The sequence below is a fragment of the Laetiporus sulphureus genome (genome assembly GCF_001632365.1).
Source record: "Laetiporus sulphureus 93-53 unplaced genomic scaffold LAESUscaffold_50, whole genome shotgun sequence".
Lineage (NCBI taxonomy): Eukaryota > Fungi > Basidiomycota > Agaricomycetes > Polyporales > Laetiporaceae > Laetiporus > Laetiporus sulphureus.
In genome coordinates, this window is record NW_024468559.1 from 89,982 (window position 1) to 104,226 (window position 14,245).

Here is a 14,245-nt window from a genome sequence, read left to right on the forward strand (position 1 = left end):
TTCATAGGTCAAGAATCATCGTGAACGCGTATGCTTCAGACGACCGGGCTGTGTGACGGCGCGAAACAGCCAAACCGTTGGGTATTTTACAACGTCGACATATACATAGTGTGGGACTGGTGTAACTTTCGTGGTCTCTGGGAAGTGTCTACGAAGTACTGTTCATGTGGATGTTCCAGTAGTTGTGAGCACGAGGTGTGGTTTTGACACGGCCTGCACCCTGAGCCACTCAGACAGAAAGGTGAGGAAAACCGTTGGGAGGTCACGAATAATATCTGAAAGCTCATATTCGGGCGTCTCGTGATTGGTGCTGTCTACGTGCAGAGCACTGACCAACATGTTCAGCAACATTGCACCCTTGGCGAAGGTAGTGCAAATGAGTAGATGTGATCCTTCAGACACGTGGTTAGCTCAAACAGCCACACATCGCCATGTCGGGCGGGGAATAGCTGCGCACGCTGCACGCATCATCAATATTGGGGGATGGACCTACGAACATTTCGATGGAGCACGAGGAAGAGCTTTTATTTCATGAAGCAGCAAAGGCTCGCGAATTTCGTATCTTTGGGAATACGTACGTTGCATGCTTCACCATCTTTGAAATGTGCCAGCCGACGAAAGAAGTGTTTTCTTCGACCGAGCGATCATCGTACTTACACATGTTGAAGCTTGAAGGTCTGCGTGACTCTATCTGCCGGAAGTATCCGATGAACGGGGAAGCGAATACCCCCACAGTTGGACTAGCATTCTCGCAACTTCCCGCAGACTTCCTCTTCACTCGAGGAACTGGGGGTCCATCTACAATGGCTCCACGTAGGATAATGGCGGATCTGGCGATGATGTGCGTTCGACCAGATAGAAGAGTCAGTGGGAGAATGGCAATGCATGACGCTTACCGGTCGACCTAGAAGCAACTGGCGACGCCAGCACAAACGGGAAGTGAGCTAGTAGGACAAGACAGTGTGGAATGACACATACAGTTGCAGACTGCGTGGCATCCATCGCAACCCGATAGGAAGGGACCAAACAGGAAGCGTGAATACTGAAGAGCGGCCCGCCAAATGTGGCATTTTTTGCAACTTGACCGCAGGTACCGCGCTCAGCGATGATCCGTGAGTGCTTCGCCGAACGCATTCAGCGTCAACAGGGTCGTGACCGTCCGTCTGCCGGAACCGCCGTCCTGAGAATCTCGATTGCCGCTTTACGATGCGATAAGGTGTAGAGGAAGCCTGTATCTGATCGGATTAATTGTTGCACACGGATGCGTCGGTGGCATTACACGTCTCCTGAGCACAGGTGTACGCGCATAGGTGCAAAAGAAGATATTGGATAACTCGAACAAGGAGGGAGGCGAAGAATGCACCGGATCAGCGGTATACGCGGAAGTCCCCTTCGAATGTCTAGCGTGCTTGTGACTGGGAAACGGTCCTGAAGATTGACGAGATGACAAACGGTGATGTATGACAGATGGGCATAATCGGTCGCATAAGCTGAGCAAAAGACCGAGGACTCCTGAAGCTTGATTAGGTAACTGAGCTGAAGACGTGTGGACAGCGCTTGTGTTCGTGCACTATTGCTTCAAAGTGTGCAAAGCGTGAACTCCTACATAGCGCAGTTCGCCTTCACAGTGTCGAAAACTGCCGACTGCAGACAACCCGCGGTACGGGCCGATGAGGTCCATTTAGAGATCCCGTACTATGGTGTCGTCACTATCCCATGATGCGCGAAGAGAGAAGCACTAGGCGGAAACCGACATGGGTTCCGTCGGCACCAGACTCTTCAGATTTCTAGCCCTACAAAATCTTTCTGGGCACGATTCGAGCAGCAACGTGTTTGTGAAAGCGACAAATGGAGCCTACATACTGAATTCTGATAAAATCGGATGGCCGCGCGGTCCTTGTGATGCCGTTTTATGTGACGTTTGCTGTGTTACAACCACGCCGTCAGCTTCCGCAGTTTTCTGGGCGACGGCCGGTACGTGGTTGGAGGTGGACGTTTGAACGTGCGCTTTGCTGCAGGGGCAAGCGCTGGGAAAGTGCAATCTCGTGACATTACAACCGTCGCAACGCATTGCATTGAAAGGTCGGCTTTCAGCTCATGCACTAACCGTCAGGTGCCTACGGAATCAAATTTGTATTGACCCAGGTCAGAAGAACTGGCCTCATTTCCAACTGTTCGCTTTCTCTTTCTGACGGGAATCTCCAGGACGCTACCGACGCTTCTCAGTTCAATGGATGAGGTAGGACGCGATAATTTGGAATCCGGGCCAACGTCCCTTATTGACGGATTACGGCCGATCAGAAATCTAAAACTATGCGCAGGATGCCGCGCTTCCTGGCCATTTTAGTCGTTCTCTGACATAATGGTAAGAACATATGCGGATCGCGAAGATTCTCATATAAATCTGAACATTGCAGCTCACAAAGATAAATGGACCACGTCCAGTCGAGGCCTGACTCAACGTAGAGACGGGACATTCCGACGAACCAAACCTCAGGCGATCTGTCGATTTGTTAGCAGCACACCAGAGAGCCTTATAGCCGGCCGGGGAGCTCTTGCGCACATCGCAGTTTCGATGGATCAAAGATATCTCCTTGCTCTTCCACTTGCAGTGTTCTTGTACGGGCTTTCTCTCAAGCATCGTAAGGTGCAGTCCGACGTTCTTCGCTGCCTTCTATAGTGGTTAAGCTGTCTGCTATCTTTATGCAGATACCACGCGAGCAATTGCCTCCAGAGGTCGAAATTCCTGTACGCTTACAAAGACTTTTCTTCTTTGGTATCGTTGAATCAATTCAAGTGTAGCCGGAAGAGATTTTCTCTCGACCAAAAGAGGCATACAAAGCAGCCTTGCAAGCATATGGCCCTGTGATTGCTGTCAGACGTAAAGGCAACGTCAGTTCGGCCGATACGTCTATGCATGTCGCGATCTTATTACCGCCAACCACAACAGCTCGAATACATCGTCGGCCCCAAGTTTTCTAGGCATGTCCTCACATGCGATCACTTGTTCAGCTTTGAACAAGGTTCAGCAGCGGTACGCCAGTTCCTGGTTGAGACTTGCAGTCTTGACCACATGCCATATGCTGTCGTCCAGATCATGAATCTCCAGCCTATCATGGCGTTGACGAAGGGATCACTATTCCGTGATCTCAACGACTTCGTTCGGGAAGGCATAATTGACCACATTGACGAGATCATTAATAAAAGTAAGTAGCTATTGCCTTCATGCTATTCTATCGCTCATATAAGATACCTTTCAGTCTTTCCGATCTATGACCGCGACGGGAAGGCTTTCATGGACCTAGTCAGTCAGGTATCGAAAATTGGTGTCCGGCCAGACTCGTTCTTGCACTCTCGCGATACAATTTCAGAGACGACGCTCATTTTGCTTCTGGGCCAAGTGAGCCAGCCGCGATTTACCTCTGCTTGCTGATCAGCTGAGCGGAAACGCCCCGTAGGAATACGTCACCCGGCGGAACATGGACATTATCGAGAACGTATCGAACGGCATGGCAGAGCTCACCGGTCAATATCAGAACTTCTCATTCCTGGGAAAATATTTTCCCTGGTTTTGGGTACTGTTCACATGGTACGTGACGAGTCGTCTCCAGAGCTCGCTGTTTTTGACACAGTATGCAGGGTCAATGTGATTCTGGTCAAGATACCGTTCGGCTTCTTGCGTCCGCTGGGGCCCAAGCTATGGGAAGATGTGAATCGATATGAATTGATCGCGTCATCCGGCATCTCCCCGAAGGATGAGGTGAGATGCGGTCGTTAATCAAGAGCATATCAACTTTTCTCACGCAGTTTTTTGTAGCCCAGAAACGTCTTGTATCACATCGTAAAAACATATAGCACGCCGGAAAGGCAACATATTGGTGTTTTTCGTCGCATCTACATTGGAGTCCTGCTATTGTGGTGCGTCGCGCTGTTCGCCAGTGAGAGGCCCTGACTGACAGTGAATGCTTCACTTCTACAGTCTGATATTTGCCTCGGTTCATACCACGTGCGTAGCCTCATTGACTGTTATACCTGTGACTCAGATCATGACGCTAGCACGGTGGTCTCGCAATGGGTGCTCTTCCAACTTGCTGTGCATCCGGAGTGTCTAGGCCCTATCCGGGAAGAACTCCTTCGCATTCGCGAAGAAGATGAGACGGGCGCACTGCGTTTTACAGCCGCCTCCCTGAGGGAAGCTCATTTGCTGGACTCTTTCGTCCGCGAGGTCATGCGCCTCAAGGGAGATACCATTTCCACGATGAGATATACCACTTGCGATGCACCATTAGGCGACTACATCATCCCAAAGGGTGAGTTACAGCCCTGGGTCTCGACGGAAATGTTGTACCCCACGATGCTAATCTATGCTCTTCTCATGGACAATAGGTTCTTTTATCACGCCAATGTCTTGCACGGTACATGAGAATCCCGAAGTGTTCGGCGACGAGCCAATGGGATTCAACGGCTTCCAATGGGCGGAACAGAACAAAGACGCAGCCATGACGGGTTCGGCACACATCGTGTTTGGGCTTGGCCGGTTCGCCTGCCCCGGGAGAGTTCTAGCTGTAAACGGTTAGTCTGTATCTTCGCAATTTCTTGCACGCAATCTCACCAGGTCTTCTATGGCACAGAAATCAAGCTGATCGTACTATGCCTCATTGGTCGTGCAACCCCAAGCCTGCTGGAAGGCCGTTTCGAAGTTACAGATCCCCTCAATACCGTGACCCAACCTCCTAAGGGAACCTTGGTCTTCACGCCTTTGGAGCAACCCCTTCTGTGAAGCCTCATCCAAGCAAGCAATGTTGCATCATGACCCCTGCCCAGCGATGAGGGGTGTAACGATGCCACGATGGTCGAAGTGGGAACCATCCATCGCTCTCCGATCCCTTCTTGTTACCTCTTCCTTATGATCTACTGTTTTGCGTATGCTGTATTGAAGCTGTCTGTATCTGTTGTTTTCTGTCGTGGGCATCAATACGACTTACTGAGCAATGAAACACGAAATCACTACTGACACTGATAGAATACATCACCGGCGGGTATACCTGCACTCCACGCTTCGACTACATTGAGATCTCGACGTCCAAACAGTGTCCCAAAAATGATGTCGAAGCGGGGAGTGAATGAGACACACCATTTGAAAGCTGTACAGTAAGAAGCCGATGCCTAGTTGGCGATGACGAGACTCCAAACTCAAAGTGATTGACAGTCTTTTCATCGTCGGCGACCATATCTCTGTACAGGCACCAACATGGCTGGGTCAGCGGTCCATGAACGGTAAGTTATATGACAGTACGCACCTTTTTGATTCGCTGCTTCATTACCCGTTTCCGCAAATAACGCATGACGTTCCTTAGGTCTGGCAACATGAACGAAGGAATTACGATCGCCATAAGCGGTAATGCAATGATCCAGAATCTGCAGATACAGAGAGCAATCAAGTGAGACAAGCAGCACACAATCGAAAGGGGGGGGACACAATAAGATGAAGATGGAGTGACGTGGGACAAAGAAAGATGCAAAGAATACAAAAATGAAGCAGATGCGAGCAGAAACGGACACGCACATCACGTCGCTGTGGCCGTGGTCGACAGACCACATGTTCTGGAAGTTCATACCCTACGACGTGGGAGAAAAATATGTACATATCACAGCGAGTACGGCATCGGATGCAGAAGACAACGTACGAAGTAACCTGTCAAGAGGGTCAACGGGAGGAAGATGATGGTGGCTAACGTTAGCCGGCGCCTAAGTTACCAGAAGAGAAGAGGCGAATCAGGTGCAGTCAACGCTTATGGACACGGTCGCAATGAAATTAAGGTACTTACATCACTTGATTCATCTGATACGAAGCCATCTTGTGGACAATGAGTCTAGAGCTGCACACTGAGGCGTAGAGTACTGTACGTACATTGAATGTATAATTGATCAAATTCTCGCTAACTCCAGCAAACATATCCAGACTTGTTAATATGTGCTCCATATGATCGTGCACGTCCGCCTGTGGACACGATTTATACGTCTCTATCAATTTTATGAGTACCAGCATGGAAGATTTACGGACGAGGTAAATTTTCGCTTTGTGGCTCATATACCCCTCAACCTTCATGTGCGGGTCGACCTTCTCCATTACTGCGGCGGTTCTATCATCGTCGTACCTTCTCAGACCATATATCACCGTCTTTATCGGTTCGAGGGTACGCTTGTGTTGAATGAGATCGCCCTGTAGAATGTGTACTGTATGTCCAGACGCGCCAGTTGCCGTCAGCACGTAATAGAAGAGTCTCCTAGCACGTACGTCCTCGCACAGTCGCCATGCTCGGCTTGAGGAGTACCTCCTGCTCGATTTTGAGAAGTTTACCCTGGTACTCTTCTACCACTTCGAGCGCAGAATCGACGACTGAATGTGTTTATGAGCTTCGTGTACAGTGCGCTGAACGACGCGTGGCGCACTAAGATCTAGCAGACTCTGTACCAGTAGCGAGGGATCGGCAGTCTGCCGTAGACCAGTATGCGGTTGCCGTAGACGGTCTGTGATGGGTTTCGTGAAGTCGACATTGGGATCTGCAGCAAATTAGCACAAGCATATATGAAAACAAAATCGACCATTTCACCCTCGTTGATTGATATTACAGTACCTATGCGCATTCAAAGGTCAACGTATAGAAGTGCGATTACGAGCTGTAAATGTACCGTCACGGAACAGGAAGATACATATAGGGTGAACCTTGACGTTGATACGATCGCGTCTTGTCAATTCTCGGACGAGTTTCATGTTCCTCGCAACTTTCTTTTTATCGCTAAATAATGAACCAAGCTTCGCAAATTGCCCCTCCATGACGGAGTCCTCCTCATCCCTGCCGCTCTTCCTGGCAGTCCTGCGCTTCAGCGATGCACGTCTGGTCGAGGAGTTCGGGCCAGCAGCATTGTCATAAATTGTCCTGTTGTCGTCCAAGTTATTGAGCGCTTCCTGGTTCTCATCCCCGCTTACGCCATCCGCGAGCGACTCTTCATCGGATTCGAGAATACCATCCATCCGGCCAGGAGACTCGGAACGTGAGAGGTCTGTGAAGGAGACGTCTGGGGAAGGAGCATTGCTGGAGGCAAGGGAGTGGAAGAGGACACGAAGGAAGAGGTGTTGCGGGTAGTAGTCTACTTTAGAGCCCGTGTGCTGACGGTGGGTGAGAACATCCTCGATAGCGAGAGGATGCATATCTATGGAGCATTATCGCCATGAGACAGGCGTCAAGGTCGATTGGAACAATATAGAAATGACAGTATCAGTGTGTACGCACCGTATTTGAGCGCCAGGGAGCTGAGCACGTCCCAGCTGATACCGCCTACGTTAATCCAACGGACGCGCACCCATGGATCACGACTGCTAGCATCTGGATCCTTCAGCATCTTGACAAACTCCCGGTTGGTCATACGCCGAAAGTTCGTGCGCATCGTCGAGTAGTCGACGACTTCAATCACACAGCGTTGCCGCACATTCCCATAGCTGATATTCGCAGATGCTCGCCGTGGGTCAACACCTGGTTCCGCGCCAACTCCGGGACGCGCGAATGTCATTGACGACGCTGTGCGATTCATATGGATGATTTTCCACACCATGGCGCGGAAGCGGTCGCCAGCCGTAGTGTGGGCCGGCATGGCAGCAGCGTCTGGCCTCGCAGGGGCCCTTTCTGTCGGGTTTTGCATATTGGGATTGAGCACAGATGGAGCAGAAACGCCATCGAGGTCTGAGAGCTGTGGTCGGACCTCGTCCGACGGTTCTGCAGATAAACGGCGAGCTTCAGCCTCGCGCAACATGGCTTCATCGAGGTCCGGCGTGAGCGAACGACCATCTGAGTCGCTGAGACTGTTTTCGCGAGGCATCTTGATAGGCTAGGTGAATAGGAAGGGGACAGAGCATGTTCGTTGAAAGCGGGACAGACTAGGTCAAGTGCTAAGGATAGCGCGCATCATAGCAGTGGCAGTGGGCACCTCCAGGCCTGCTGCCCCTCAATAAAGCTTCCAGCGCCTGCAACTCGAAGGGGCCTGGTCACAAGGTCTTAGAAATCAACCCAGCTTGCATATGCAGCGCAGCCAGGAGCATGGCATGGCCTTGAGCAAAACTGTAACACTCTCGAAGTGTGGAAAAATTTGAACCCGACCCGGATTGAACGGATGACCTTGAGGATATCCGAAGAACATTTCTCTGGAATCTCACGCGCTACCGCTGCGCCACGGGTTCTACAGTGATCTATGTCCTCGCTATTATATGTCACGTTTTTTGAGTCGCCAGAAAAGTCTATAGTGAATACCTCTGAATAACACGGCTGCTGTCATCTTGCATTTCTCCGGGAAGGCTAATGTCAATTCTGCTTTGTTGGCGGCTGCATGGTCAAAAATGGCGATCATTGCCTCGATGGTAAGGACCTTCATGCTGATGTCGCTCGAGGCTTCCTCTGTCTGTCACACTCGACAGCTCTGTAGTACACTTGCCAAGCCTGCGGCCTCAGGTCTGGGTAGTTGACACCAATATATATCTCAATAAGTCGTGACCTTCCATATGATAGAATGGTGCTCTCAGCAGTTCGGGTAACTACTGTTAGGCACGCTGGGACGAGCTGAAGTCTTCCGAGATACCTATAACAAATATAAATTTTGACATTGGCCTGCGATTTGCTTTCGAGTCATCGCTTGACTGAGCGTAACATGCAGTAGAATCTGAGGCTCAGATCTCAGTGCGGATGGAACGGAAAACATTCGTGCTACGATCTTTATTCTGTATCCTGGAGCAGACGCGTTAGAGAGTCACGCTTGACGACTCTCAATCGGATAAGCAATCATATCAAGAGGACTCGGAATGAGTTGAGACAGGCGTACTCATACTTATTTAAGGGTCCGTCGGGCAAAGCTGGGAGAATGCATAGTGAGTCGCATCTGACGTGGAAGTACCACCGTTCCAAGGTATCTTGCCGAGAGAATTGATGGTCCAGACGCGACCGCATGGCCGTATTTGCATGCCTAAGCCTGAACGGGTGCAGCAGCATCAAATACATCTTGTAAGCGACGGATTGCATAAGCAGAACGTACTATGATAGACCCCGAAGCTATCTGTTCGTCGTGTAAGGTGTAGGCGTCTCATCCACCATCCCAGCCTGCGCCATCTGGTGACTGATGCCTATCGTGTCCTGCAGTACGTTCGCACCCATCATCCTCAAGTTGTAGTCCTCATTTCGCTGCAGTTCTATCTGCAATCGCTGCGCCGGGGGCACCCCGAAGACTGTCTCTTCCTCAGGTTCGTTATTGGAGTCCATATCATCGAATGAGTCATCGTCGAAGCCGTCTCCAGTGTCCGGGCCATGCAGGAATGCGTGCACCATGTTTCCTCCCCCAACAGCTTCATTATCCATTTCGAAGGAATCATCGTCATCGTCATCGAATGAATCGTCTTGCTGCGCATGTACAAAAAAAGCCGGCGACGGATTGGCCTGATCCTCGTTGTCGAGCGAGTCCATGGAATCATCGTCATCTTGCAGATTCTGCTGCAATTCATCGTCCTGCAGATATCGTGGGTGGAATGAGAACTGCACAGGAGTTTGTAGCTTCGCTCCTGCAGGAGAATCGACAGACGGACGTGCCGTAGCCCTTGATTCAGAGTAGTGAATCGAGGCTGAAGATTGTCCCGGCTTGCTATATGGTTCAGAAGCCGTATTCTGAGACATGGCGCTTCCACCTCCTCTACCCGTGTCCGCAGTTGCAAAACCTGGAATCTCCAGCCCAATTCTCCGTATCATGCTATCGATGTCGTGGTCGCTTGTACTTGACTCAGAAGCCACCTCTGGGCGCGTATAACGAGATAGTGATGGCGGAGTGATAAGTGTGCTTGCACTTGACTCGACTCTGCTCGCCTTCTGCGTTCCTCCTAATCTGGCACTGGAGCCTCCAAAGACATCGCGCTGTTCATCGCTCAACAGATCCTGCGTTATACGCTGGGCAGCATCCTTCTTCGCTGTTTGCCCCAGCTGGGGAAGACGCGCAAAAGCCATAGTAACAGGAGGAGACATGCCGTAGTCCATGTCCAGCGAATCGTCTCCAGCGGCTCTGGGAGTGCTCGGTTTCGTCACGTTGTGAGGTCGCAGCGTGCGCTCGAAAAAGGACGGAGATTCATACCCTTTGCTCGGTGTAGACACCGTGGGGTCGGCGAGGTCGACAACCCCTGTCCAGTCGTTAGGTTTCGTCCCGGGCGGTAAGTATGGATTCATGTTCTTGAGGATCGGCGTCTTAGGCTTGAATTTGAGCGGGGATACAACATGTCTGCCGGGACTTGCCATCGAGGAATCGGCGTCACCAGCGTTGCGACGCAAGACGTCGTGGAGCAAACCCTGTGATGACTCTCGAGCCTTGCCTTTCCCGTTACGTGCTCGTCGTACCGGCGGCTCCTCTTCCTCCAATGCTGGGGGAGGAATTTGACGCTGCGTGATATCCTGCGACTCGTCGTATGCAGCGGATTTGTAAGAAATAGCAGAGATGGGATCCTCCTGAGCCAGGCTCTGGATCTCCCTGTCCAATCGCACAAGCGGCGACTCCATGGATGCTGTCCACGACGGTGTGGCATCTGAGTTCTGGTTGATTGAATCATCCTGCGAGCGGTTGGAACGGTGACGGCTGGTTGTAGCAGGAGTGGATGATAGCGCAGCGTGCGGCAGGAATGACACTTCGGTCGACGGCTCATCTGAATGGAATGTACGACTGGGTCGAGTAGGCGTAGTTGCTCCTTCTGATGCCAATGAACGCATATCGGAAGACTCTGCTTCCGTTCCTTCATCACCTGTGGCGGCTTCCTGATCCTGCTGATCTTGCAGAGAGCTGTAGTCTTCATACGTTGGCACTCGGATTTGCGCCGCTTGCTCATAAAAGGTCGTCCAGAACTGCAGCAGCTATATAAACGCGCGGGTTCTGAGAGAAGATCATGGACACGCACCTTGGCCGCCTCCCGGACAGGCTCAGTACCCACGGCGTATCGCTTCACAGCCGGCAAGATGCGATTCGCCATGATGTCCTGCATCTTGGCAAAGTTCGCGTCTAATTTCTAAGACAAAACATCAGCACGATCTACCAGAGCATCACAGCAGGATCCGACCTGTAGTTGCAGTGTGATGAGATGCTCGATCTGCTGAATTTGGTCGTTCACAGGCGCGGTCGTGTCAAGTCCAGGAATGACGATGTCGGAGGGATCTGGAGTCGGCTCCCATCGAGAGGTCTTGGGCTCTATCGGCCTCAGTGTAGGTGGCATTGCAGTAGAATATGGTGCATCGATGGATAGAGGCGCAAGGGTGAGTACTGAGTGCCGTGACGAGTGAGACGCGAGACGTCACAAAGTGTCACATCGCGACGCGTCAACAGCGCCTATCTTCACGTCCACCTCCGCGTGCCAGGTTGCAATCCCATGGTATCTGCTCGCATACACTCGAATCGAATTTGTTTCTGCATACTCTTTGGCAAAACTCTACGTCAGCAGCTCACCAGTGCTCATTCACTACCGATATAATTGCTGTCAAGACCGTGACGATGCCAGCAAATAGACAAAAGCAGTCGAGAAGGAAAAGGGTTCACGGAAACGGAACTTCATAACCATAGAAGTAGAGAGTACTGGCTGTTATCAAAATCATCACCCGACACGCCTTGTTTGCCTTCCGAATGCCAATGCTTGGATCGAGAATACGGGCTGACTGCGATGTCCATACGCGAGCTACTTGGTGTACGTGTTCTCATCCTATTCGTCATCCACCTCATTCCCAAGTCATTGCCTTGATGCTAATGAACTTATGCTTGCTTTAGTTCTATCTGGCTAATGTGAATCGCCTTCAGTGTTTTCCTATACGACACGGGTGGACTATACCTGAAAACTCCAGATGAGCTACACTGCTTATGCTGGCACAGCCCGAATAGTCTGACTGTCTAGCATGCGTTCGCACAATGTGTGAATTTCACGATTCACAAGAGAGCACTGCACGCATCTTCGCGAGCAACAAGCTTATCGAACAGCGGCAGCGGGACATGCTCGGCTGCTGACGTATCCATGCAAGCTTCGTGGAAGTGGAGACGTACACACGCTGAACGATAAGGCCGTGAACCAACAATTTTATCGCGCAAGTCAGACAGCATTCTACCCAGAAGACGGCGCATATAGGCAACCGAGTACGTAGCAGTGTATCGTATCAAATAAGAACAAGTACTCGTGTATGCTGACCATGTGCAGCAACATTACGCCCTTGTGTCGCTTTTTGCGGCGCATCAATGGAGTGCAATAACCTGCTTGAGCCCGAAACTTGGCATGAACCGTCTGTACTGTCAGCTGCTCTTCTTCGATTGAAGGGGTGGTGCCTCATATCCGCTCCCATGTTCTGTTCAAGCTTCTTTCGCCCGCGGAAGTCTCGACAAGTCTTGCCCAGGCAGTTCGTAGCCGGCTCGAAGGCTGTTGTCATGGCAGAACAAGACAGAATCCTAAGCTCCGCCATGGCGCACTAGTCTGCACTGAGCACGGAAATCTCTCTTCAACCCTGACTGTCTCGCCTCATTATCGAGTAGCTTCCGTCAGCCGGACGCGACATTAATTCCGCCGCCGAATCTACCTTAAGGTACAAGTTCCGTACGCGGGATTGTCGCTACATCTCATTTCGGGAGCTTGTGGCCATGGCAACATTCGTGAAACCGACGACCACGGCGAGCTGTTCAGTCGCGATCGGCTGCAATCACAAGGCCACTTGGCATGGTCCTCAAAGCATAAGTCTGTCACCTCACATACCGACACCATCGTACCGCGAAATCAGCGGAGACTTACGTGGAGGCAGCGCTCAAAGCTATGACGCCCATTTGGGAGCTCGTTCAAATTCCATTCATTGATCACTTGCAGGAATTCCCGATCTCCACGGCAAGGTGCGCCAACGCCCCGTTCGCCTCGCAGGATGCTTCGTCTTCTTGACGCCCACGACTTCTGGAACAATGCTATGTGCTCTCTCAATTTGCGTCGTGCTGGTCAAGGACCACCGATTCTCGCGGTGTGCCTAGACATTCAGGGTCGTCGAGCCATGGTTCGTCCGAAAATGAGCGTATCTCCCTTCAGCCTTCTTACACCGCCCGCCAGCCTCGCACCGGTGGGCGCTGCGGGCTCTCATTCTGGACATTCCACAGGCCCCGGAACGTATTCTTGACCAGCAAGCGCCGCTCTCTTATAGTCCGCGGACGGTCGGAAGCCGGGATCTGGGGCAGCAGCGCTAAATCTGTGCCTTGACCGTCTATATGGTTCGTTACTGATTGATGGCAAGGATGCCGACGGCGGCGAAGATCAGCCAGTGTGCCTCGTGCTTAATCTGCATTGGCACTGCATGCAAGGTACACGACCAGTGGCGGCATGTATGAATGAATGTGCTTCATTTTCATTGCAGTATTTGGCTTATCTCCCGTCATTGGTTGCAGCATGTATCCAGGGTCCCGCCCGTCATGAAGCTTGACGATCGGGCCACATGCGCGCGCGTTTTGTCTGTGACGCGATCTCTGATTTGGTGGGATTTGGTGAAGTGGCATTGGGCAGTAAGTTCGCCGACCGGAGTTCTTGTGTAAGCGAGCAGTTCAGCGATTTTGTCCGCTCCTGAAGGGCATCGACGTAGTTCCTCCGCCATCGGGCATTACCAAGCATGCCCATTCATTTCGATCGCTGGTCCGGAGGTTCGCGCAGTATACTTCGCGCCGCTGCTCTCGGAGGTCTCGTCAGCGCCGACCCTTGCCACTAGTTCCGCGGCCTTCTAATCCACAGCAAAGGCTCTCGATATTCCGCAACGACATCGGATGCCCTCGTTCGCTAGCTCTGTTCAGTTGTAACCCAGATTGCTCTAGCATTTGTGGCTGAGCGAAACGCCCGCTGTCATTCATCTTGAATGTATGGGTTGAGCGGGATCTGTGAAGCTCAGGAAGAGATGCGTTGACGCCCCGGCAAATAGTTGGTGCCCTGACGCTGGCTTACTCGGCGAAGGCCACACGCACTGTATCATTTCCGCCCAACGTGTCTGCCGCTTTCTGCAGAACGGGACCGACACATTGTTCACGACGCTGAGAGTTCAATTATGTCGTGGAACAGGGCATGTTTGTCCTTGCTTCGCGGTGTGAAAGACTCGGTCCTTTCTTGCTTTTCAGGTTCATATGGGCAGCATATCGTGAGAATAGGTACAATCCGTGGTTACCGGAGGTTGGAATAGCA

The 14,245-nt window shown here is 51.5% G+C and overlaps 3 protein-coding genes and 1 non-coding gene across 4 annotated transcripts; 1 reads left to right on the plus strand and 3 right to left on the minus strand.

The window, feature by feature from the left end:
* Window positions 1–2,110: 2,110 nt before the first annotated feature.
* LAESUDRAFT_745124 (cytochrome P450) lies at window positions 2,111–4,780 on the plus strand (the record flags this gene model as incomplete). The annotated part of the gene is made up of 16 exons (XM_040911351.1): window positions 2,111–2,145; window positions 2,206–2,239; window positions 2,302–2,365; window positions 2,418–2,647; window positions 2,710–2,748; window positions 2,803–2,892; window positions 2,951–3,034; window positions 3,095–3,206; window positions 3,261–3,400; window positions 3,459–3,589; window positions 3,640–3,760; window positions 3,818–3,918; window positions 3,980–4,006; window positions 4,057–4,310; window positions 4,387–4,565; window positions 4,616–4,780. The coding sequence occupies exons 4-16, from the start codon at window positions 2,576–2,578 to the stop codon at window positions 4,778–4,780; spliced, it is 1,515 nt and encodes a 504-aa protein (XP_040759971.1). The 5' UTR covers window positions 2,111–2,145; window positions 2,206–2,239; window positions 2,302–2,365; window positions 2,418–2,575.
* A 616-nt stretch (window positions 4,781–5,396) lies between these two features.
* LAESUDRAFT_685689 (uncharacterized protein) lies at window positions 5,397–7,947 on the minus strand (the record flags this gene model as incomplete). Its single annotated transcript, XM_040905900.1, has 10 exons — window positions 7,296–7,947; window positions 6,694–7,215; window positions 6,615–6,638; window positions 6,454–6,564; window positions 6,299–6,400; window positions 6,065–6,237; window positions 5,912–6,001; window positions 5,829–5,857; window positions 5,688–5,748; window positions 5,397–5,619 (listed from the first exon to the last, which is right to left on the minus strand). Coding segments are annotated over exons 1-10 (1,917 nt in total), but the record flags the coding sequence as incomplete, so codon positions are not given.
* Window positions 7,948–8,146: 199 nt separating this feature from the next.
* Window positions 8,147–8,236, minus strand: LAESUDRAFT_t83. The gene has a single exon. It is a non-coding gene; the product is annotated as a tRNA-Trp (tRNA).
* Window positions 8,237–9,098: 862 nt separating this feature from the next.
* Window positions 9,099–11,284, minus strand: LAESUDRAFT_738840 (uncharacterized protein; the record flags this gene model as incomplete). The annotated part of the gene is made up of 3 exons (XM_040910935.1): window positions 9,099–10,919; window positions 10,973–11,080; window positions 11,132–11,284. 3 exons carry the CDS (start codon window positions 11,282–11,284, stop codon window positions 9,099–9,101), a joined length of 2,082 nt encoding a protein of 693 aa, XP_040759973.1.
* Between the last annotated feature and the right edge of the window lie 2,961 nt (window positions 11,285–14,245).